Genomic DNA, 27,008 nt, shown 5'->3' with positions numbered 1-27,008 from the left:
CTCGATCTCCTGACCTCGTGATCCGCCCATCTCGGCCTCCCAAAGTGCTGGGATTACAGGCTTGAGCCACCGCGCCCGGCCAAGAAATCTTAATATCTTTCTCATAAAAATTACAAATGGAATTTATATTTTTTTCTTCTCCACTCATTCATCATCTTGAAAAAATCCAAGGTCTGTATACCTAACTGAATATTACTGTAATAACGAAGTAATGATTTGTGACTATAATATTCAAAAGAATTAAATCGAAATTTAGAGATAAAAAGAGAACGAGAATGACAAAATGAACATGATTTAATAATTTATTCACACTATTTTTAAAACATTCACTTGGAAAATATGCATTTCAAGATTTTTTTTTTGTAATGTTATTTTCCACTCTATTGTTATGCATGCGCATAGTAACTGAAGCACACACTATAAAATTTTCTTTAAACATATATATTTTTGAAAACCATAAATTACTAAAGTTTTGTCATATCTCACGCTATTTAAAGTGATAACTTTTAAATTAAAATAATTCACCATGGATACATTTGAAAGCAAAATATTGTGATAGTAATTTATCAAAATAAAATAATTTTATTGACTTATCACACTTTCTAAAAGAGATCATTAATCTTTTATGGTGTTATTATGAACAAAATGATTTTGTTTAGATATCTAAATTCTGTTTATCATCTTCTTGAATTGTTTGTCAAGGAATCTAATTTATCTGGGCTGTATAAAATTGCTGTTTTGAGCTTTTATTTTTTCATCATTCTATTCCAATGTAAACTGTAATTTAATGAAAATGCTGTCTCTATTATACCATTACAGAATTTCTTGTAACAGTAACCCATTAAAGTATATTAAAAGTATTTATCATGGTCCTTGTGAGTAACAATAATAAAACAAATAGAAATCTGGGATATACAATCAGTACAAATAATTCAGAAGAATCTGCTTCCATTTATGAACATGTAAAACAGTTAAAACAATAACCATTAAACTGAGGAGTAAAACTAAAACTTATTTTTATAAATTCAATAAAGTATTGAAATTTACTAAATATGTCTATATCTAGAAATCAGAAAAAAATCACTCTATGTGATTTAAAAAAAAATGAATAGCAAATTTCTTTAAATTTGCCAATATTCTCAAATTAGTATACTTTATGAAACTGAAATTTAATTTTGATAGATTTTTATCCCTTTTCCAACCAAAGAGATAGTCTGAATTTGGCATATTATTCTTGTGAAAATATTATGTTAATGGTGATTTACATTGTATTGTCTTGGAACATAAATTTTCAATTTTTCATGTTTCCTTCATCATTATTTTTTCAAAATTTATATCATCACTTCCTTACTACATTATTTTTCCTAACTTTTTAATGAGAAAAACTATAAAGATATCTTATTGATAAAGAGATCTTTATCAATATCTTTAAGATATTGGTGTCTTTCTACCTCCGAAAGAAATATCTTATTTTTTTAAATTAGAAAATACATTATTAACTATTTTCATATAAAAAATATTCTTCTACATATGTACATTTTAAAAAAGTGTATCTCTATTTCAGTATGTATTTCTAAAGGTTTTTTTTAAATAATACAAAACCTCAATACCATTATCACACATAATAATTTACAATAATTTTTTTGCTTCAACAATTAACAAGGTTATATTGATTTCTCCAATTTTTTTTTTATACTTTTTTTGGTAGCATCAGGGTTGAAATTTGGTTCATGCACTGTGGTTGGTTCATAAGTTTCTTAAGACTCTTAATTTTTATGTTGGTCCTCAATCTCATTTATTTTCTCACATATCTTTTCCTCCTAGAAGTCATCCAGACATTTTTTCCTGCGGTTTCATGACAGTCCAGTTTTTGCTTATTATTTCACTGTTGCATTGTTAACATATTCCTCCTCCTTTAGATATAAATTTTAATTATGGTTCCTGAGACCTATAGGGTTAATTCTCTTCTTAACTTCTATTACGATGCAGTATTTCAAACTCTTAAGTGTCCATTTACTTACTTATATTAATATTTATACTTCTCTTTTCTAATATAAATGACAGAATTCTATAACACTTTCCCCACCTGGCAATATGCAATGGAGGTGACTCAATAAGTCCATCACACTTGATCTCTGTAGTAAATTACTCATAAAAATCCCATGAGAACAGTATACAATATTCCCTTAGTTCTTGCATGTTACTGATCCTATGAGGGTTTTCTTTTCTTTCTTTCTTTCTTTCTTTAATTAATTAATTATGTATTTTATTTAATTTTTGTTTATTATTATTATCATTATTATTTTGGAGAAAAGGTCTCATTCTGTTGTCGAGGCTGGACTGAAGTGGCACAATAATGGCACACATTAGCCTCAACCTCCTGGGCTCAAGTAGTCATCCTACCTCAGCCTCCCAAGTAACTGGGACCACAGGCATGCACCACCGTGCTTGACTAACTTTTTTTTTTTTTTTTTTTCCAGAGATCAGATCTCATTATGATTATGTTGCCCCAGCTGGTCTTGAAATCCACCTGCCTCAGCCTTTTAAATTATTGGGATTACAGGTGTGAGCCACCATGCCCAGTGTTTTTCTGCATAAAAGTTAGTATGACTGAATAAAAAGTTACTGGTTCACATTATCTTTTCTTAAGCATATTTTAAAAGCTATTCCCATAACTCTGGCAAAAGCCATTGGTGAGACAGCCTGATTTTTGCCTGCATGCATAAATCCTCTTTTTTCAGTCTAATTTTTTTTTTTTATTAGTGTGTCTAATACCTTTTGCCCAGTATAGCTAGATACATGGTGAATACTTTTGATGTAGTTTCAAGTTTTGCTTTTTGTCCAGGAAAATTGTATTCCAATTATGGCTTTTAATTCTTATTTCCTTTTTTTTTTTTTTTTTTTTTTTTTTCATTTTGAGAACTCTATTGTACAAGTGGAGGATGCCTTTGCCTTATTTTAGATCCATCTCTAGAAGTTAAGAAATAACTACTCACTTTAGAAATAAGCAGTCAACTAACTATCTTCTTTTCAACTGCAGTTTGAATGAAGTGAGGGAATAAAGCTGGATTGCAGTGGTTTTTGTGGGGAGAGTGTGTTAAGAAACATTATCATTATAAAGTTCATAAAATCATAGTAAAAATGTAGCCTTTATTTTCTTAGTGCCAATTGCATTTAATATTTAAAAATTAAGTAATCAGGAAAATATAAAGACAAATATGTGGGCCGGGCGCGGTGGCTCAAGCCTGTAATCCCAGCACTTTGGGAGGCCGAGACGGGCGGATCACAAGGTCAGGAGATCGAGACCATCCTGGCTAACATGGTGAAACACCATCTCTACTAAAAAATACAAAAAACTAGCCGGGCGAGGTGGCGGGCTCCTGTAGTCCCAGCTACTCGGGAGGCTGAGGCAGGAGAATGGCGTGAACCTGGGAGGCGGAGCTTGCAGTGAGTTGAGATCCTGCCACTGCACTCCAGCCTGGGAGACAGAGCGAGACTCCGTCTCAAAAAAAAAAAAAAAAAAAAAAAAAAAAACAAATATGTAGGACTGTGATATAATAAGAAATACATATTTGATCTTCTTCCCTGTCCCTGGTTTCTAGCATGGAACTCTTAGAAACCTCAGAATTTTTTAAGTGGTAAAAGCAATAAAGGTGAAAGGAATATATTTTGTTATTCATAACACATCCCATCGCTTTTCTTCACATCTGAGTTTATGTTAATGAGGTGACTTTTGGAAAGCCCCTAAGGATAAGGGGCTGGTTGCCAGGGTAATTTATCATGTGATTAGAGGGTTGGCTCTTCCAGCCTTACTCTCCTAAACTCCTAGGAGTGGGAGGGGCAAGGGTTTAAAGACTGACTGAACATACACTGTCAATGATTTAATAAATCATGCTTATGAAATGCAGCTGCCGTAATAACCGAAAAGGACCAAGTTTGGAGAACATTCATGTTGTTGAACACATAGAAGTAGTGGGAGGGTGCCGTGCCCAGAGAGGGCATGGAAGCTCTACGCCTTTTCCCCATAACTTGCCCTATACATTTCTTCCATCTTGCTGTTCCTGAGATATACCCTTTTAAAACAAACCAATAATCTAGTTAAGTAAATTGTTTTCCTGAGTTCTGTGAGCCAGTCTAGCAAATTAACAAACCTGAGCAAGTCGTTGTAGGAACCTCCAGTTTGTAGCTAAGTCAGTCACAAATTGTAGATAACACCGGGACTAACCGCCTCTGAAGTGAGGGGGGCACTTTTGTGGGACAGAGCTCTTAACCTGTGAGATCTGTACTAACTTCAGGCAGTTAGTATCAGAACTGAGTTGAATCGTAGGACACCCTGCTGGTGTCACAGAAACAGTTGGTATTTGGAAAAAACTCCACACATCTGCAGCCAGAAATGAAATCTTGAGAGTTGTAGCAGAGTATAGAAAAAATGGGAGTTTTTTTCTTTGAAAATGCAATGTATATTTTATTTTTAAAAAACACTATAGAAAACTATAGATTTCATAAAACATTGAGCTTAGCAGGATAAAATCTGGATAAGACTTAAGGTTCCTATTACTTCTTTTTGTTCAGTGTGTTTTGATGAAAATATTTGAGAACTCAATATCTTAAAACGTCATCTGTATGCATGTTGGCAGATTTAATCCTGTGTTGATCATCTGGTTAACCTGAAAATGAGCTACTTGCTTCATATGGATTTTTGTGCTTATATATAGTAAATTTAATATTCTTATAGCCAATATATAATTAGATATGCAACGTTAAATCTATATTTACTCTAAAGACACTAGTTTCCATATACACTTACATTCTCCATACATCTTTAGAAAAACTTTACAGTCATGTGTTTTTAAATCATATTTTCTTTTTATACAAGAACATGTTTGTGTGCATGTGGATATGTGTGTGAAATATCACAGACTAGTAAAACTCATTGGTAATTTGTTTTCTTAAAGACAAATAAATTCTTAAAGGAAATAAACTGCTTAAATAAAGTTATGCTCATCTTTCAACTAGTCAATTTCACAGAAAGTGAAAATTTACTTGTCAACACATGGGAGAATTCACAGGACCTCTTTGTCTTAGTGTATGAAAAACATATCTTCAAAATAACTAAAATTGAGAAGTGATAATTTTTTTTCTTCTGCCTTGAAGTAACTTTCTGCAACCTACAACTAGAAATGGGTTCAGTTATTCAGGGAAACAATAACAACAGTAACATGTTTATGAGCACATGTACTTGGCAAATTACATTCTCCAAACCGAGTTAGAAAACACTTGGAAAAGTTAACTGTAGTTATGAATTACATTATAATATACCTAAGTATGGGCAATGGTCTTTATATTTTAAATTTTTGTATAATAATTATCTAAACATAATTTTTGATAGCATGTACCTTAATGATATTAAATTATCAAAAATTCATGACAAAATTTTAGTAACAGTTGCAAGAAAATATTAGGAATATGGTTACAAAATTTATTTTTCAACATTAATAGGACCAACTGACATGTAGTACTTGACATTTGGATGGGGACTTTTTTTACATGAATTATGTATAGTTGAACAAAACCTTCCAACAGCTTTTGAGATATGCTCAATTTATCTAACATTCTTCTTATGAAACTTTCATAAAATGTATCAAATATTTTCTAACAGAATAAGCTAAATCTAGTATCTATTACAATGTGCAAGATATTTAGGAATAAGTAACATTATCAGGAAACATAGCTAAGTTTATGAATTCATTTCTAATTCCTATGCAATAGGCCATGGAGACAAACATTCTCCAGCTTAATAATCCAAGCATATCTATCCTCTATTACATAAAATAGCTGAGTGATTAATCTGCATTCAGTACCAGAAATACAGCACAAAGGAGAAACAGATCGGAAATATAAGTTTCAAAGATAAAACAGAAAGGAGTGTGGCATGTTAGAAGACCTATAGCTTTTCATAATAAATCCATCTCCAAGATTTCTGCAAGTGAAGCACTTTTATAAGACATTCAATGGATGGATTTTAATGCCGTAGATAAAATTCTATTAATATTATACATAGATGTTGCATTTTTATTTACTTTAAGTGAATGTGCACATGTGGATATACGCTCCTTCACTAAGAAATAAAATTTTAAGTGAGAAAAAAACAGATACTATCATCTGAAATAAGCCCTTCATTTTCCATTAGAGAAAAAGATCCTTTAGAGTTCCAACATACACTGAACTTAATGACTAGAATTTAATTTTATAGTACAGTAGAAAATACAAGAGAAAGGAGAACTTTTCTGGAGCAGCCACAAGAGATTCACCAATAAAATGTCAGAGATGAGAAATAGGAAATCTGCTTTAACATCACATGTGAGGGAGGAGATGAAGATTTCTAATATCATCACTCTGGTGTACTAGTAATAAGACAAGGATCTTGCAGCATCTGTTCAAAATCTGATATAATTCTTTGGTGAGTACTCCCTTAGAACAATACAATTTTCTAAAGTATCAGCCCTAGAGTGTGCAATTCTTCAGAGAAGGTTAAATTTTCCTCTTGGTTATAGAGTTTGAAAATGCCACAGCTAATTACATGGAAATATTAGACATTTCATGAATCAATTTGGTAAAACTGTCTAAATTGATGCAGATGGCTTCATTTTTGTAACAAATCTAGTCTCTCTTACTAGGGAATCAGAATCTCAAGTTACCTTCTGAATACTGGTACCTTCATTTAGGGTACTCCTGAAAAAATATTTTCCAAACCTTAATTTAGAAATGATTATTTGCAGAATGAAAAAATGAATAATTAAGAAGAGTCATTCCTAGAACTAATATATGTTACTAACATCAAGTAAACTAAACCAAAAATCAGAGTAAATATTTAGCTGATACATTAGTACTTTCTAACTTTCTAAAAAATTCATAGTCCTGTGATAAATACATTAAAATAATAAAAAAGATGCAATAAATGTCCTTGTGATTTAATTTTTGATGAATAATTCCCAAATACTCTACTGTGAAAACATATGCCCACACAAAGACATATATATAAATCGTCACAGTAGCCTTATTTATACTAGCCCAAATTAGAAACAACCTAAATTACCATCACTAGAAGAATGAGTAAATAAATGGAGGTATAGGCACATGAAGGAGAAATTCTCAGTGACATAAAACAATGAACTACTGACATACACAATAACAGGGATGACCCTCAAAAGCATTATGTTAAGTGAAAAAAGCATGGACAAGTCAATATATGTCTACTTATGCAATACTAGAAAAAGGACAGAAGATAGCAATAGAAAGCAGATTAGTGCTCACCAGGGACCAGGGGTGGAGGGAGGCTCAAATTATTTTTTTTGGCCAGACAGGGACCTGCTGCCTTAAAGGGAAGGTGCCAGTCTTGGCATGATTGATCACCTGCTAACTAAAGAACGCTTGAGCCTGGAATAACCAACAATGATACTCAGACACAATGTCGAGAAAATTGGGTAGGAGTCTGAGAATTGATGGTTTCAGGAGAGACTCAGTACATTCCCAGTTGTGGCAGCTATGGGGCAATTTTTCCACTTAAAAAAAGTGCAGGGAAAAGTAAGGTAGAATTTGTCCTGTACCTTAGGTGGGCCACAGTGAAATCCAGAACCAAGTGAATTCTTGAGATCCCCAATTCTAGGACTTGAATCTTAACATGCATTTCTCAACCTTCCCTGGGCCAGAAAAAAAGCCTAAGGGTGAGTTTCAGGTCAGGAAGCATTCACCACAAGCTGAATGAATGACTTGGACCTTAAGGAATTATCAATGGAAATATCAATGGTAGTCTGACAGTACACACCATGTGCCAGTGGTGGCAGTGGCCATGGGTAAGGCTCCTCTGCCTTTGGAAAGAGGGGAGAAGAGTAAGAAGAAATATATCTTGTGCTTTGTGTCAGCTCAGCCACAGTACAAGAGAACACCAGGTAGACTTACAAGGTTTTTGACTCTAGTGCCAGGCTACCAGTTGATAGTTATGCACCCACTTGGGGTCTGGGGGTCATCACCACCCAGAAGGGAAGGACACAGACCTGGTGAGCTTTGCCACCTGCTGATTATAGAACCCCAGAGCCTTGAGCAAACATAGTCAGTAGCCAAAAAGTGGTTATAGAAGGCCATAGGCAAGATCTAGCACCTTACGCTTCGAGTTTGACCCCACATAGTCATAGTGGTGGTAGCCACAGGGGTGCTTGTGTCACTCCAATCTCAGCTTTAGGTGGTTTAGAAGAGAGACAGAGATTCTGAATGTTTGGGAGAAAGTAAAGGAAGAGAACAAGAGTTTCTGCCAGGTAATCCAGAGAATGCTCCTGGATCTGTTCCAAGACCATTGTGATTGTTAATACTGCGTGTCAACTTGATTGGATTGAAGGACACAAAGTATTGATCCTAGGTGTGACAGGGTGCTGCCAAAGGAGATTAACATTTGAGTCAGTTGGGGGGAAGGCAGATCCACCCTTAATCTGGGTAGGAACAATCTAATCAGCTGCCAGCGCAGCTAGAATATAAGCAGGCAGAAAAATGTGAAAAGAGAGTTTGGCCTAGTCTCCTAGACTATATCTTTCTCCCATGCTGGATGCTTCCTGCCCTCGTACACTGGACTTGAAGTTCTTCAGTTTCAGAACTCAGACTGGCTCTGCTTTCTCCTCAGCCTGCAGATGGCCTATTGTGGGACCTTGTGATCATGTGAGTTAATACTTAATAAACTCATATATATATACACACACACACACACACCCATATATACACACATATATATACATAAACTTAATAAACTCACATATATATTCATATATATATGAATATGTAAATATATTTCATTAATTCTGTTCCTCTAGAGAACCCTGACTAATAAAACCATCAAGATGGTACCTCGATGAGTCTGCAAGAACCACAGTATTATAGGGCTTGGGGTACCCACAAAAACAGAAAAAACTTATATAACAAAATCCAAGTATTTTCAAATATCTGGAAAGCATTCCCAAGAAGGACAGGTACAAACCAACCCAGATAGTGAAGATTATAATATATACCTAACTCTTCAGTGCCCAGACACCAAAGAATACCTACTATCATCAACACCATCTAGGAAAATGTGACTTCACCAAATAAACTAAATAAGGAACCAAAGATCAATCCTGGAGAAACAGAGATATGTGACCTTTCAGACAGAGAATTCAAAATAGCAGTGTTGAGGAAACTCAATGAAATTCAACATAACACAGAAAAGGAATTCAGAATTCTATCAGATTAATTTAACAAGGGATTGAAATAATGAAAATGAATCAGGCAGAATTCTGGAGTTGAAAAAATGCAACTGGCATACTAAAGAATACATCAGTCTTCTAATAGCAAAATAGATTAAGCAGAAGAAATAATTAGTGAGCTTGAGCACAGGTTATTTGAAAATACCCAAACAGAGGAGACAAAAGAAAAGAGAATAAAAACAAACAACCACAACCATAGGTTCTAGAAAACATCTTCAAAAAGGCAAAATGTTATTGGTCTTAGGAGGAGGTACAGAAAGCGATAAGGGTATAGTTTATTCAAGGGCATTATAACAGAGAACTTTCCAAACCTAGAGGAAGATATAAATATTCAAATACAAGAAGGTTATATAACACCAAACAGATTTAACCAAAAGAAGACTACCTGAAGGCATTTAATAATTAACTCCCAAAGATCAAGAATAAAGTAAAGCTACTAAAGCAGCAAGATAAAATAAACAAATAACATACAATGGAGCTCAAATACATGTGGCTACAGACTTTTCAGTGGGAATCATATAGGCCAGAAGAGATTGGCATAACCTATTTGAAGTGCTGAAGGGAAAACATTTTTACCCTATAAGAGTATATCTTCAAATATGAAGTGGAAATAATGACTTTCCAAGACAAACAAAAGGGAGGCTGAGGCAGGAGAATTGCTTGAACCCATCATCAAGAGAGCAGAAATAATTGAAATTGAAATGAAGAAAATTATATGAAATGTCTGTGAAATAAAAAGTTGGTTTTTTGAAAAGTTAAAAACAAATTGACAAACCTTTAGCCAGAATAATTAAGCAAAAAATATATATTTATATATTTAAATATATCGATATATTTATATATTTAAATATATGTATACATATATTTATATATTATAAAATATATATTTATATGTTTAAATATATTTATATATATAATAAATTAATTAATTTATTAATATATGCATCCTGGAAGTGCATAAAACACTGTCCTGCTGCAAAAAAAAAAAATCAAGTGGTGCAATTGATTGCATTTATAGCAAAATATGTAAATTTGTATTTGTATCCCTGGCATTTCGTTTTCCTCAGTGTTTTTGACTTCCCTCTTGGTGAACCCATACACCCAGAAAACAAAAGTAAACTCTGCAGTGCTGTTGTTGATTAGATTGAGAAGCTGCTGATTTTTTTTTTCTTTTTTGGTTTTTCTTTGAGCTCTGTTTAGTGTCATTAACTAAAGCCAGAAAACAGTTTTCTGCTGTTTAACAATGATTGTGAAGAGCCCAAACAAATTTTCAAGCATTCATGACAACTCTATTCAACTAAGGAATGATTCAGATATTTATGACTGATAAAAATAGATTACTATTCAACTTTTGAATGACTTGTGAATTTAAAAAACTGGTAAGAAAATAGAACACTGTCAAATAAACATCACTGCAACTAATGAAATTCAGAATCTAAATTAGTGCTGATGATGCACTTGAGTTAAGTGCAGAATTTTTCTCATTAACATTCCCACTCTGGGCCCATTATCCTCTTAACTGTACCTCCAAATTCCCCAAGCTGTACTAGAACAAGTTGTCCAAGTTTCTCTTTAAAAAACATGGCTTATATTGGGGTCATTTCAACTATTAAAATAAACATTTAACGGAATCTTTCAAAAAACATACAAATAATAACAACAACAATCTTTGCATTGAAGATTTTTCTATGAGATTAAATATCATTATTATTTTGCTTTTTCAATAACCATTCCCACAGGGTTTGACATTAAAATTATCCATTAATTAATAATGTATTATATGTACAACAAGCAAAATAAAGCTATTTAAGTAAATGTTCTTTCTAATATTCAATTCTATTAAAACAGTAACTTATTAATATGGGTCTTTGCTTTGGTTATTGAATTTGTAGGCAAAGCAAAGATAGAATCCAGTATAAAATATTAAGTAAATTTTAAAATTTTTAAAAAGTAAAATATGCAATGCAGAACTTGAGAAATTATACATGCTCTAGATTTGCTCGCTATACAACTATGGGTGTTTTATACAACTATGGATGTTTTAATCAGTGCTTTCTATTAAATAAAATAACATGTACATATCTATATAGATACACAGGCAAACATACAAACACACACGCACGTGCACACACACACACCCCTCTAGAAATTATCAGTCTGCACTGATCACCATTAGAGGACAGCAGATATATATATATATAAAATATATGTATTTATACAATTATATATTTATAATCATATATTATATTATACATACATATATAATATATGTATATTAGATTATACATATATTATATATAAATAATTTCATATAATTTTGAATTTCATTCAAAATTCATATATATCTATGATGTATGGAGAGAGAGATTATCCGCTAAATAATATGTATGTGGTACTAAATATATATATGTGTATATATTAAATAGAATACAAATACATCTTTCTAAACAAAATTGCCTTTGGATTCTCTCATTTTTCTCTAATATAACAATCTGATCTAAGTAAATCATGTCAATGGGTACATATATTCCCAGTAATCTTGTTCTAGGTGTTGCATAAACTGATCTCATATCTAAATTCTTCCTTCAATAAAATGAGAAATTACTAATGACGTAACAAACTCAGTTAACAGTCTCCTCACAAAAACACCATATTGAACATTTTGTTGACCAAGACAAATCTTTAACAATCTAAAATATTCAAAAGGAGGGACTAAGTAATAAAAACTCTCCCAGTCTTGGTCTGAGGCAGTACTTTCTGTGTGGTGTCATTTACTTTCCCTTTTGGGATCCATCTAGCATCCCTGATAAAATGCTAGAACACTTGCTTTGTGAAGTTGTAGTAAAATTAAGAAGACTTACAGAGAAATTGGAATCACCTGCCCAATTAACCTTGAGTCTTGTGACATTAAGTCAGACATCCAAAAACAGAAAGACTTTAAACCACCTTTATGACTAACCTAATGCTTTTAAAACTAGAGCTTTCTATTTTTGATGTCTAGTATCTCATAAAAAGTCTCTACCAAGAAGAAATGTTTAAATTGCCTCTCTTGGCAGCCTTTTCTTTGACAAGTTTTAAACAAAATGTTGACATGCGCTTCAATTATTTGATGGTGGGAGAGGCAAATTCAAAATAAGTTGTAAATACAATACAATAAAAAACAAAACAGAACAAAACAAAACTAAAAACAAACACCCAACACACACACATGCACGCATGCACACGCATGCACGCACACATCCCTCTAGAAATGATCAATCTGTGCTTATCGCCATTAGAAGGCAGCAGAAATGCAAAAAGAGAATATAATTTTACATATAAAGTAGTAGTAATGTGTTCGAGTTATTTATTGTTGCATAACTAACCATGATACATTTAGTGGTCTAAAATAATGATTTTAATATTATTATTATGTACATGGTTTCTGTGGGTCAGAAATTTAGGTAGTGTACCATGAATATAGCTTGCATCTCTGCTCCAGGATTTTTTGGGCCATGGATAGGAAGACTTGAGCAGCTGATCACTCAAATGGCTAAGGACTGGAATCATTTGGAGAATTCCTTACTCGCATGTGTAAACCCGGCACTAAGATGACTCAAAGGCTGGACTGAAGTAGGACTGCCCACTGGCACCTATACATGGCCTTTCGATGTAATTTTGGCTTTCTTCACAGTAAGCAGCATCAGGATTTTCAGAATCTTTGCAAGGCAGCTTTAAACTCCAAGAGAGTGTTTCTGCAAATGAGAAAGAAGGTGCACAGCTTCTTCCAATATAGCCCCGAAAATCACGAACCACCATTACTCTCTGCATTCTATTGGTTACAAGCAAGTCACTGAAACTATTCAGATTCAAGGGGAAGAGAAATGGACCCTATTCATCTCTCTCTAAGAGAAATGTCAAATAATTTGCAACCATTTTCAAAAGTTCCTCAGAATGTGAAATTTAAAATATTCTCCAGAATATTTTATGTTTTGGTTATATATATTGGTTATATTGCATTTGTACTTTTACTATAATATTTTTAGGCTGAGCACAGTGGCTCACACTTGTAATCCCAGCCTTTCTGAGGCTGAGGCGGGTGGATCACCCAAGATCAGGAGTTCAAAACCAGCCTGGCCCACATGGCGAAACCCCGTCTCTACTAAGTATATGAAAATTAGCAGGGCATGGTCGTGGGCGCCTGTAATTCCAGCTACTTGGAAGTCTGAGGCAGGAGAATCGCTTGAACCCACAAGGTGGAGGTTGCAGTGAGCCGAGATCATGCCACTTCACTCTAGCCTGAGCAGCAAGAGTGAGATTCCATCTCAATAAAAAAAGAAAAAAAAAATTCAGATCAGCAGTAAAGCTTATGACCAAAAATAATAGACCATCCTCAGTGGTAGAAAGGAACTACATCATTATAATTCTGGTTTATAAAATGTAAAATGTCTAAAAATTTCTATTTTCATACATTCTTTTTTAATAGCTTAATAAATAAAAATATCTTGCAATATGGTAGGAGAGACCCTGATTCTGTGATTCCCTCATTTCACTCTTCTAGGGAAATAAGAGCACAGTACAAATAATGAGTGACAAGTGACAATGAGGACAAGCTATTATACAAGTAGCATTAATAAAATGTTTTCTGTGTATGAAACTTGGTTTATGGCTGTGACATTAGGTCCCTGAAAGTTTCCAAGGAGCAGGTCTTAATTACAAAAATTAAAAGGAATTTGTCTAGATGTGAACAAAATCAGATGAGAGAAATTAATGATTTAAGATAATACATAACTTTGATTCAAAATTCATAAAACATTACTACCTCATACTCTGTCATTGAAGCTTATGAAGAAATAGAGCCCAGATAACTTTATGGCTTTATTTTTTTTTTCATTCTAAGGTCACAGGCACACTACACTGAATGATAAATTATTCATACATCAAAAGATGAAGACGCTAATTTGAAAAATTGTCTCACAAATATAATGATATATTTCACTCTTCAACTCAAACCTAATTAGTTTAATTATTTGGTCATGTATATTCCAAATATAACACATACTGAAATAATCTATTGGTTCAACATGCAACATAAGTTTCACTGTATTCCCACAAATATATATATTTTAACACAATGTTTCTTATCACAAGAGTTATGGTTCAGGTGGGATCTTTCAGTCTGTTACTCCTACTCTAAAATTCAAATCAGAGAAACAGAAAAGTTGATTGAATCAAATATAAACAAAATTCCACGTATCTGTATTTTATAATATTCTGCTTATGTTTCACAAACACAAATGATATTTAAGCAAGTTATTATGCTGATTCCTTTAACTGTGCTGGAAGTCAAAATGAGTTAGCCATTCTTTTCTTCAGAAGGCCAGTTGAGAAAGAAATGTTGTTGATCTGCTGTGCAGTTCATTAGAGGCACAGCTAAAATGAAAGTCAGGGTGTCTGGGCTCTTGATTTTGTAGGATTATAAACTGCTTTGGTGTTCAAGATATTACAACGTTGAAACAGGAGTGTATGTAACACAGCCTGACTGACAAGGAGTGAGCATGACTTCACTCCTTCAGGATTTGAGAGACTATCACGCTGTTTGATGTTAGGCAGAGCCCAGAAGCCAGATGAGAGACGGCTGTTACTAGGTTCACACCCACATTGCCCACTAGGCAGCCACATCTCTTTGAAGGTTTTTTGTTGATTTTATTGTTGATGAAAATCAATTTGCCATGAAATCAGAAAGAATTTACTAAAGTAGTCATCACAAAATGCAGAAGCAATATTCTAAAATAGAAACTGCATGTTATTACTGCATCAAAGACAGAAAAGCTTGCCTTGAGAAGTATTACATATTTTTCAAATAAAAGTCCACCAAACAGCACTGTACTTTTAACACAGAATCATGAGACTGCTTTAATACCCCATTTCGTAATTTCAGCCAAGCTTATTAACAGAAATGCCAAAATACCTGGCATTACAACATAATTTATTCACAACATGTCCATTTGTGATTTCCATTTAAGGACAATAGGTTAGTCTAAGAAATTTGCTTTCAAGCTTTCCTATTTTCCTTACTCTTGTCTGGGTGTCTTCAGGTGTTGTCTGATTTTCTGTAACTCCTCTAGCCCTTTCTCTTAGAGATAATATGTTCGTTTGCCACTGTTTTCAAAAATAAGCTTGTAGAACCACTGCTTCCTCTGTTCTCCTTCACCAGTCTTTGCCATCAACACCACCAAAAATAGCAACACTCTATCTGAAGCTACAGTAAGTTACCCTGAAGATTGCTCAGAAGCAACTGCCAGTGAAACCGGCAGCTGTGTGGTTGTTTAGAACCAGCTGGCCATATGGTGTATGAAGACTTAGGCTTTAAAGAACTTTCTAAATTGCTAGTTAATTTCCTGAGGTATTTTGAAATATTGCATACATACTGTATATTTTCCTTTCTAGATTTCTCTAAGAATACTTTTTCTTCTCACAATTTAAAATGTAGCTTCTGTGAAAGCATTCCTGGCTGGTCTTAAGTAGGATGTGAGTTCATATGTTGTGGGATCTGACCAATACAGGAAAGAAATCATGACTGTATGGTAGGATTTTGCTACTGGTGCTACCTTGAGTATTACTATATTTTACTTTGTTTTGTTTTCTTTTTCTGCTTTCAGATTTATTGGCTAGGTATAACTAAACAGCCTTCGGCTGAGGCAGGAGGATCACTTGAATCCAGGAGTTCAGGACCAGCCTGGGCAACAAAATGAGACTCCATCTCTACAAAAAATAAAATAAAATTAGCCGGGTGTGGTGGCGTTCGCCTGCGGTCCCAGATACTTGGGAGGCTGAGGTGGAAATATCACTCGAGCCCTGAGCCTGGCGGTGGGTCAAAGTTGCAGTGAGCTGTGATTGCACCACAATAGAACCACTGCACTCCACCCTGGGCAACAGAAGGAGACACTGTCAAAAAAAGACATACATCGCGTAGTACCTTAGCAGCATACCCAACATAGAAAAGCAATCTGCATTATCATGTCTTAGAAAGGTGAAGCAAACATGTGATTAAACAGTATATTCTGCAAAGTCACCTAACTGTGAAACCACAGAGAAGAGTGCTGGCCCAGACCTTGTAAAGCACACAAGGAGCCCCTCATGTGGCTTCGGTTATTTAGTTTTTCTGTTGGATAAAAAGATTGGCAGTTGCATGTTGAACTTCTTAACACTTGCTGATCTAAATTTTAAACATGGCTAATCTTTGTAAAGTCAGGCAAAGTTGAGAAGAGGGTTGTGAGAGGCCTGACTGAAGTTTGGTCAAGGAGAGTCCTTGTCAACATACATACCCATACATATTTGTATGTATGTGTGTGTCCTTGGACATATTACATTTCAATGCCTGTTACATCCACATTGACATGTTGAGTAGGTAAATATATAAATTTAGAATCTAGCACTTAAGGGGGAGACTGGAGGCTGGACATAAATTTGAGGTTCAGAGCACATTAGTGCTATAAGAATATGGAGGAAACAAAGAAATCTGAAGACTAAGTCTGGGCTTGGAGGTCTGGAACAGGAGGATCCAGTTACAGAGCTGAGGAGGGGAACAATAAAGAATGAAGTCAAACCAGTGATCGCAAATAACTTTTCGGGAGTTTTACTATAAAGAAATCAGATGGTAACCAAAGGGCAATAAGTAGAGTTATTAAATGAATATATGGCTATAGTTATTATAATAGTTTTAGATATAACTATGGTTATACATAAAGTACAGATTCTCCCTCAGGGCTTTTACACTTGGCATTCTCTCTCCTTTTTGATATTTCTGTTTGGCTCGTTCTCATCTTCCAGTGTTCTTTCTAACTCATCACTGTACCAAAATTTGCTCCCATCACAACTAACTTCTGTTCCCTCCTTCTGTTTCATTTAAATCAATAAAAGTTATCAATTCTTTTTTTTTTTTTTTTTTTGAGACGGAGTCTCGCTCTGTCGCCCAGGCTGGAGTGCAGTGGCCGGATCTCAGTTCACTGCAAGCTCCGCCTCCCGGGTTTACGCCATTCTCCTGCCTCAGCCTCCCGAGTAGCTGGGACTACAGGCACCTGCCACCTCGCCCGGCTAGATTTTTTGTATTTTTTAGTAGGGACAGGGTTTCACTGTGTTAGCCAGGATGGTCTCGATCTCCTGACCTCGTGATCCGCCCGTCTCGGCCTCCCAAAGTGCTGGGATTACAGGCTTGAGCCACCGCGCCCAGCCTCAATTTTTAAAAGTATAAAATTTATTCATGCATTTATTATCTGTCTTTCCCATTGGAATGTAAACTCTAAGAGAGTAAAACCTTGCATTCATTAATATAAACTAGAACTGTGAATTACACAAAATATGCTCAATAAATAATTAAAGCATGAATATATGCCAGTTTGTATGGTTGTGTGTATGCACACATACACACTTTTATTGCACAATCTCATGTGATTTATTTAATAATTAGAAAAAAATATGTAAAATCTTCTTTCCTGTTCATGTCCTGATGCAAAGAGGCAAAATAACAGCATCATAATCAATAATTTACTAAGGATTTATTTTTTATTTTAATCAAGTGTTTACTAAGGTAAATTTTTCATATCCATGCCTGTGATTTTATTTCAGCTAGGTGTCCAATACTTCAGAAAGTTAAGACCTTATCATTCAAAAGCAAGCAAGTGGAACAACAACAACAATAAAAAACGAATGAAAAAAAGGCCTTATCTAGATTCTAAAAAATATTTTGCAATGCAATATATTATTATTATTTAATATGTTTATTTTATTTAATTTGGTAAAAAGTGAAAACACTCAAATCATAGTCAAACATGATGGATCACGCAAAGAGTATTAAGAAACTGAATTGTAAGTAACAGGTAATATGAGTAAATTAAACCTAATGGAATCAATAGAAGCAAATTTGTTTCCTATTGGATTTTCCAGTACTTTTGCTGGTAGCTAACATGCTCATAGGGAAAAAGAAATCTAGTTTAAAACTTTATGAACAGGAAAAAATGTACAAATATATGAGAATAGAAAATATGCATCCATCTGTTTTAAAAGATATAGAAATACCACATGGAGATTCTGCATGTGCAAAGCTAACTAGAACAGTTCTCCATCCTGGAGATAAACAGATACAATAAAATGTGTTAAGTGATAAAAGAGGACTTAGGAGTTCAGGGAAGCCATGCTGGGGAGACGATGACAAACTTAAATCTTAAAGAATGTGTGAGACTATAAGAACGCACAGTATGAAATTTATAATATAACAGCATGAAGTATTTGGGAAATTCATAACAAAAACAATATTAAAGAATAGACGAAAGTACAGGCATAGATTATTATGTGTCATTTTCTCCTCCTATATAAAGAAAATCTAAACTTGTGGCAGAGACAAAAGCTTATCTCATGTCTAGATGCTGGTGCGCTCACCTCTTAAATACTTACAATATTTAAGTGTCGTCGGAGATATCTAGAGGCAGGAGGGTTGGCAAGAATGTAGTTGTTGCTGAAATTGTACACAGTATAGAGTAATCAAAAGTTATCCCAAAGAAAGGGCTAGTAAAAATCATTCCTTCTGTGACTTTCTACAGTTGACTATTGAACCATTCTGAGAAAGCGCCCAAATAGAGTTTTGCCCAGACTCCTAATGTAGACTTATTACAGTGAAGATACCTTATGTATGATACATTCACCAGTTCAGTGACATTTCACCCTATAAATTTCCTCATTTAATATGTCTCATTAACACAGATACAGGACTCTTGAGCAATTTTCTAAGGATTCTTATAGTCAAAAATAAATATTTGAACATTTCATTCTCCATAATAACATTACCAAGTCATAAGTGTGTGGCCTGGTCAAATGATATTACCAAACACATCCAGCCTTTCCCAGTGAATTCTCAAAGATCCTTTTGGAATAAATCTCTACAAATTGTCATTTCTCCCAAACACTGAATTCTAACACTGAGAAAATTGCTAACACTTTATAAAATAAGAAATAATGTAGTTCAGATGTGAAATAAATCATTTCAAACATCAAATTTGATATATCTCTTAGCTTATTGTTCTTTTGGGGGTCAGGTGAGTTGTTTAATATCATTGAAACATTTCAAGAAATAAGCAGGATTCTTTTAGATTTGCAGGTAAGTATTTGAAATTGCTTCAGGTAAGATGATCCAAGTGAAATAGAGCAGAGAGATTAAATGAGAGAATGATACAATGGATGTGATTAGGTGATATGATTGAAGAAAGAAAAAGGAACCAGCCGGGGAATTAAAGAAAATGAACATAGACATATAGAAACATCCTACAGAGGACACAGAAAAAGTGAAACGATTTGATAGCAACCTACACAAAGGACTAAAGAAAATGAAAATACAGAATATACTTCTGAAAAGAAAAAGAAGGGAGGCCAATAATTGATTTTTAGGAAGACAGCAGAGATAGCAGAAAGTGGCACAGGGTGATCCCAGGAGACGGAAATCACAGGAAATGGTAAAAGAGCAGTTCAGGCATGCTTGTAAATTTGGCCATCAGTGTTGTAGGTAACCTCCTGAATGTGTTAAATATCAGATTCAAAGTTCAGTACCTTGGCTTTATCTCTCATTGATCCTTTGCCCAGGATAGACATTTTAGCACCTGTTTCTTCTTGTAGCCTCTTCAAGGAGTTTCCTCTTGGTCCAAGCAATTTCCCCACAAAATTGAACTAGGAAACAAAATCAATAGAATGTCTGTTTTAAGGTACAATAAAGTGATTATTTGCACCAAGAATAATTGATGGGTTATAGGTTTTTCAAACTTTACCACTGAGAAGAGAGTCATGCCATAAACACACACACACACACACCCCCCAAACCATTTCAGATATCTAATCTAACACTCATTTTAAAAGCTATATCTCTTCTTAAAACAATGCCTAAGTCAAAAGTATGTTGAAAATATCATTTACATATATAATCAAATGAATCATTTATTAAGGAAAGAAATTAAGGAGAATCATGCTGGTTTACAGAATTTCTAAAGGCTTCTTCTCTCAAATTATATTATTGAAATAAGAGATGATTTTAACATAAGTCTATAAACCTGCAAAATTGTAAAAGTTTGCAATCAATATTTTAAAATTGATATTTAAATTGATATCTAAAATAAAGTTTGATATTCAAATTTGTTAGGCATTGTCTGGTGTCCATAACTTTCTATTACAACTTTCATAATCAGGAATAAAGGGACTCAATTATTCTTCAATCTTACATTGTCTCTATTAAAGAGTTGTTTTAGGATTAGTAAATAAAATATGTGAGCATATAAAAGTTTAAAAACAGTACTTATAAAGCATATATACAAAACACTTTGTCTAAATGAAAAATTCTAGGGTTCCACACAATTTGCTTAATCATCTTGAAACATGAATAAGAGCAAGTGAACTAAGAGCAGTTATGAAAGCATTTATGTTAGCTACTAAAGGAACATTACCAAACTGAATGACCAAGGTAATAATTTGTGCTATAATTCGTTGAATAAATTAAAAAATACAAAGAACATAGAATGCACCAAAAACTATCTTGGGAACACAAAGAACAATGATAAGCATGACTAAGTAAAATTGCTTTTTATATCAGATTTTTCCCTCCCTCCCTCTCTCTCTCTCTCTCTTTTTCTTTCTTTTCTTTCTTTCTTCCCTTTCTTCCTTTCTTTCTTTCGCCATAATCCCTCAGTAAGAAATACACCACAGTTAATGATATAAAACTCAGGTTTTTTTCCCCAAGTCCAGGATAAAAAGACAGATATCTGTTCTTACCACATTTATTCAATTTTGTCCTGGAGTATGGATTGTTGTATGTATAGGTAAATAGACATGGGATAGTATAATGCCCAAAAAGACTATACATAGGTGGTTGATTTATTTTCAGCAAAAGTGCCAAAGCAACCAAATTTGAAAAGTAAAGTGTTTTCAACAAATGGTACTGAAACAATTAAGTATCTGTATGAAAAAGAAGGAAAACAAAAAACAACCTTTCACGACCTCTTTCACACTTAGGCAAACCTTATTTTGAGAGTGATCATAGAACTATATGTGACAACTAAAATTATAAAGATTCTAAGAAGCAAGCATTAGAAAAACCTTTGTGAACCTAGGCTAGGAAGAGATTACTTAACGAAGAAGCAAAGAACACTAAAAAAAAAAAAAAAAAAAAAAAAAAAATCCCTAATGACTAATGATGATGAGCTTTTTTTCATATGTTTGTTGGTCGCATAAATGTCATCTTTTGAGAAGTGTCTGCTCATATACTTCACCCATTTTTTGAAGATATTTCTTTTTTCTTATAAATTTGTCTTTTATATTCCTTGCAGATTCTGGATATTAGAACTTTGTCAGACAGGTAGATTGCAAAGATGTTCTCTCGTTCTGTAGGTTGCCTGTTCACTCTGATGATAGTACCATCTTATGCCAGTTAGAATGGCAATTATTAAAAAGTCAGGAAACAACAGATGTTGGTGAGACTGTGAAGTTTTAGGAAAGCTTTTACACTGTTGGTGGGAGTGTGAATTAGCTCAACCACTGTGGAAGACAGTGTGGTGATTCTGCAAGGATCTAGAACCAGATATACCACTTGACCCAGCAATCCCATTACTGGGTATACACCCAAAAGACTGCAAAGCATTCTACTATAAAGACACATGCACACATATGTTTACTGAAGCACTGTTTACAACAGAAAAGACTTGGAACCAACCCAAATGCCCATCAATGAGAGACTGGATAAAGAAAATATGGCAGCACATATACACCATGGAATGCTACACAGCCATAAAAAAGGATGAGCTCATGTCCTTTGCAGGGACATGGTTGAAGCTGGAAACCATCATTCTCAGCAAACTAACATAGGAACAGAAAACCAAACACTGCATGCTCTCACTCATAAGTGGGAGTTGAACAATGAGAACACATGGACACAGGGAGGGGACCATCACATACCAGGGCCTGTGGGGGTAAGGGGAGGAATATCATTAGGAGAAATGCTTAATGGAGATGATGGGTTGATGAGTGCAGCAAACCACCATGGCATGTGTATATGTATACCTAGGTAACAAACCTGCAGATTCTGCACATGTATCCCAGAACTTAAAGTAAAAAAAAAAAAAAAAAAAAAAAAAAAAAAAAAAAGATGAGAAAAAAAAATTCCTTCTGATGCAAACACTCATTTAAATATTGAATAGATAAGCCACAGGCTGAGAGAAAACACTCCTTACTTCTGAAAAATGATTAATACCTATAATCTATAAAGAACTCCATCAAATCAATGGTAAATCACACACACACATATACACATACCTCGGAATGGCTAAAACTAAAAGAAAACTCATGGTATATGCTGAAGAAGATGTGGAATTACTAGTGCAATTGCTGTTGGCAATTTAAAATGATACAGCAGTATCATTTTAAGATTTGGCAGTTATTTATAAAGTTAAACATACAGTTCCACTATGATCCAGTAATTTAACTGCTAAGTATTTATCCAAGGGAATTAAAAACATATGTTCATAAAAACAACTTGCACGTGAATGTTCATGACATTTTATTCACAATCACCATTAAGCCAAATGTAAACAAGTGCTCGTCCTAGAAGAACGGATAAACAAGTTTATACATAAACAGAAAGGAACTAGCCACTGATTGACATAACAACCTGGGTATATCTAACAGACATTTGAGAAGCCAGATATAAAAGAATACATCATGTTAGATTCCACTATTACAAAATTCTAGCAGCAAAAATAATATATGGTGTTAGAGTTCATAAGAGTGGTTGTATGCTGGGAACAGAGCCTGGTGTTGAACTGGCTGGAAAGTGGCATGAAGGAAACATCTGGGGTGACAGAATTGCTCTATATTTGTTGGAGGTAGAGGTATACTTTTATTAAAATTTATCAAGCTGCACTCTTAGGAACTATTATTTCATTGTATGCAAATAGCATTTCAATTGAGAATGTGAAAAACAAAATGAAAGAATAAAAACTCATGTAAAATATTTTTGAAATAACATCAGAGTTTCTGTTATTACATTTAGGTCTCATCCATTTTGGGTTAATTTTTGCATATGATATATGATAAAGGTCCAATTTCATTCTTTTGCATATAGAAATCCAGCTTTTTTTTAGCACAATTTATTGCAAAGATTGTCCTTTCCTCATTGTGTTCTATTGGTGCCCTTGTAAAAAAAAAAAATCAGTCCACTGTATATGTTTAGATTTATTTCTGAGAAAACATAGGTTCAAAACCTCTGAAGGTTGGCCTTGGTAAAGAATTTTTGGATGTCATACCAAAAGGTCAAGCCACAAAAGCAAAAACAAATAAACGGGACTACATTAAACTAAAAAGCCCCTTCACAGTAAAGGAAACAATCACCAAACCAAAACAACAGCCTCTGGAATTGGGAAAAAAAATATTTGCAAAGCACACATCTACTAAGGGGTTATTATTCAAAATTTATAATGAATTAAGACAATTCAATGGAAGAAAAACATTTAAAAATGGGCAAAAGATCTGAATAGACACTTAATAAAAGAAATCATAAAAATAAACAACAGGTATATGAAAAGATGCTCAACATCATTAATCAAGAAAATGCAAATCAAAACCACTATGAGATACCACTTCACACTTATCAGGATGGCTGAAAAAAGTCAAAAGATATCAAATTTTGACATGAGTGAGAAGAAAAGGGTAGACTGCCCATGGGAATGTAGATTGGTATATCCATTACAGAAAATTCTATGAAGGTTTCTAAATAAATTAAAAATAGAACTACTATATGACCCAACAATCCCTCTCCTGGGCATATAACCAAAGGAAATAAAAGTCACCTTGTGAGGATACCTGCACTTTAATGTTTATTGTAGCATTATTCATGATACTAAAGATATGGAAACAATCTAAGCGTCCACTGACAGACAAATGGAAAAAGAAACAATATAGTGGAATATTATTCAGCCTGAAAAACAATGAGAACTTGCCATTTTTGCCACAATGTGGATGAGCTTGGAGGACAATATGTTAAGTGAAATAAGCCAGACACATAAAGAAAAATATGGATGATCTCATTTATATATGGAATCTGAAAAAAAATACTGAGAAAATGAAACCGTTTACCAGGGTTGGGGTGGAAATAAGGAGATGTAAGTCAGAGGATAAAATGTAGGAGATAGGTAGGATGAACAAGTCTAGAGACAGAGTATACACTGGCAGTCCTCAACCTTTTTGGCACCAGGGACCAGTTGCATGGAAGACAATTTTTCCACTGGTGGGGGTGGAGGAGGGTGGGGGTGTTTTGAAATGGAACTGTCCACCTCAGATGATCTAGCATTAGATTCTCATAAGGAACACACAGGCTAGATCCCTTGCATGCGCAGTTCACAATAGGGTTCCATTTCTGTGAGAATCTAATGCCAGGGTTGATCTGACAGGAGGTGGAACTCAGGCGTTAATGCTGGCTTGCTAGCTGCTCACCTCCTGCTATGTGGCCTGGTTCCTAACAGGTCACAGACCAGTACAGGTCTGCAGCCCAGGGACTGGGGACCCCTGGTGTACACCATGTAGACTATAGGTAATAAAATTGTTCTGTATTTGGATTTCATCCTAAATAAGTAGATTTTGGCTGCACTTGCCAAAAAACTAAAAAAAAAAAAAATGGGTAACTGTGAGATGATGGATAGATATGTCAGTTTGCTTCACTACAGTAAACATTTTGCTCTCTATATGTATCCCATTACATCATGTTGTATACCTTAAATATATACAATAAAATGTATTAAAAAATAAAATCAGCATAAAATCATAATGAAATGTACTACAAAGAAATACCAGTCCCATTAGTTGCACAAAGGGACCTCTTTAGTCTTATAGGAAATATATCATTCCAATCTATGTGCCAGAGAAAAAAAATGGAGAAATATCCAATAACTCAACAGGAGAATATAACCTTCATACCAAAACCAAATCAGAAAAGGAAATATACAGACCAAAGCCACTCATTAAAGAAAAAAAAAAATAACATGAAAAAACCCACTTGGCAAAATAGTAGCATAGCCAAGGCCTGTTGTATGTACAAAATACATCATGATTGAGTTGTATTTATTGATGACAGAAAAACATCAAACTCAAAAATACCAAATCATCCAAAGTGGTATCTCCACCAAGAATGCTTAAGACTATGAAAAGAGAAAATTTCACACAATCCTGGCTAAGGACAGGTTATTGACAGAATATGTGGTACCTACTTTCAGAATTTTCTATTCTCTGCCTTGATTCTTGTGACACATTTCCCAACACTTCTATTTCAATAGTCATTTTATTTCTAAGCAATAATCAAATTGAAACCAAACTGTGAAGCTGCAAAAGAATCATGCCCTTAAATTCTTTTACATACTCTAACTATTAAAATAGAACATGAAGAGCCAGTAGAATGAAGATGTTGTATAATCAGCAACTGAGTTTCACAAAGTGAGAGAAAGTTAGCTTTTATGAGCTTTTATGAGCAACATTAACAATAAAAAAGTATTTTAAGTAAGCAATCTTTCTTTTAACATGTGTGTTGTAAAATTTATAAAAGTACAATCTACATTTGTCCTTGCTCAAAAGTATTTACTTGTCACAGTTTAAGTCTATTTATGGGATTCTATCCCTTCCACAATTTCTGGAGTTTTTGGAGACAACACTCTGGAAAGGCTCAGAAGGCTTTCATGGAAAACCATGAAAGATCAGATACCATTTCTATGTGAGACAAAGCATTAGGAGTAATCACAAAGCTGGTTACATATTTCTGATGCTGTTCTTAGTTCTTGGAAATTTATTTTAAGATAAACTGAAACTAGTCAACACAAAAGTTGCTCTAATAAGATTTTTTCCATCTACTTTCAACCTATGCTCAGTTCCCCTTCAAACAAAACCAATTGACATAATCATGACAGGTGAATTATCAGTTCACAGTCAGCAATTGGTTCTAACCTCTTCTTAAAAGTAAACCTCTTTTGAAGACAGAAAACAAATCAAACACTACACACCAGTGTCTTTAATATTTAACGATAATTTAGTAACTTAGGAATGTCTAAGATTCTTAAGGCTTAACAGAGTGAATACAGCTGTGTTTTCAGTGGATTAAGTATCTTCAAATAATTTCCAGGTATTTTATTCACATGTGTGTTAAGACAATTAAATTTGTATAAGTCAAATTCATTTATGCTTGTCATTAAACAGTTGTTTTATAATAACATGTCTATTAAAAAAAGTCTTTTGGGTAATTTTAATCATTTTTGACTTTTTTTCTAAAAGCAAATATTTAAATTGTGTTACAAGTAAAATAAACCAAAATAACGTATTTCAATGGATTTGAAAAGCAACAAAACATAATTGGTGGCAAAACAAGTGCTTATCATAAGTGTCAGGCCATTTTAAGAAAAATATTTTAGAGACATTTTTAAGATAGTTTAGCCAAGAACAGTTTAAAATTAAGTCACATCAATAATATTCGGCATATACATTTTAAAATTCTTCATGATATTATTTCATTAATACTCACATTAAAAAAACCGTTTCTTTTTTTACACATGGCATTTTTCTGGTCACATGTTTATAAACTAATTCCATCAACTCTGTGCTTTCTCTAAGAAGATAGGCAATCCACCTACTCTTATTTCACTTTGTGTGGGCACTGAAACTGTATCTGCTATGTGA

The 27,008-nt window shown here is 33.8% G+C and overlaps 1 protein-coding gene across 12 annotated transcripts in view; it reads right to left on the bottom strand.

Annotated features, from left to right (window-relative positions):
- The window catches only part of LOC105479522 (KH RNA binding domain containing, signal transduction associated 2), a 634,913-nt gene that overhangs the window by 378,747 nt on the left and 229,158 nt on the right, over nucleotides 1–27,008 (bottom strand). For all 12 annotated transcript variants that reach the window (XM_071096918.1, XM_071096922.1, XM_071096915.1 and 9 more), the window contains exon 3: nucleotides 19,866–19,982. In XM_071096918.1, coding sequence (XP_070953019.1) covers nucleotides 19,866–19,982 — 117 coding nt within the window. The remainder of the gene's footprint in view (nucleotides 1–19,865; nucleotides 19,983–27,008) is intronic.

This window comes from Macaca nemestrina, chromosome 5 (genome assembly GCF_043159975.1).
Source record: "Macaca nemestrina isolate mMacNem1 chromosome 5, mMacNem.hap1, whole genome shotgun sequence".
Taxonomy (NCBI): domain Eukaryota; kingdom Metazoa; phylum Chordata; class Mammalia; order Primates; family Cercopithecidae; genus Macaca; species Macaca nemestrina.
The sequence above is the reverse complement of the archived record's forward strand: the minus strand, read 5'-3'. Positions and strand labels throughout refer to the sequence as shown.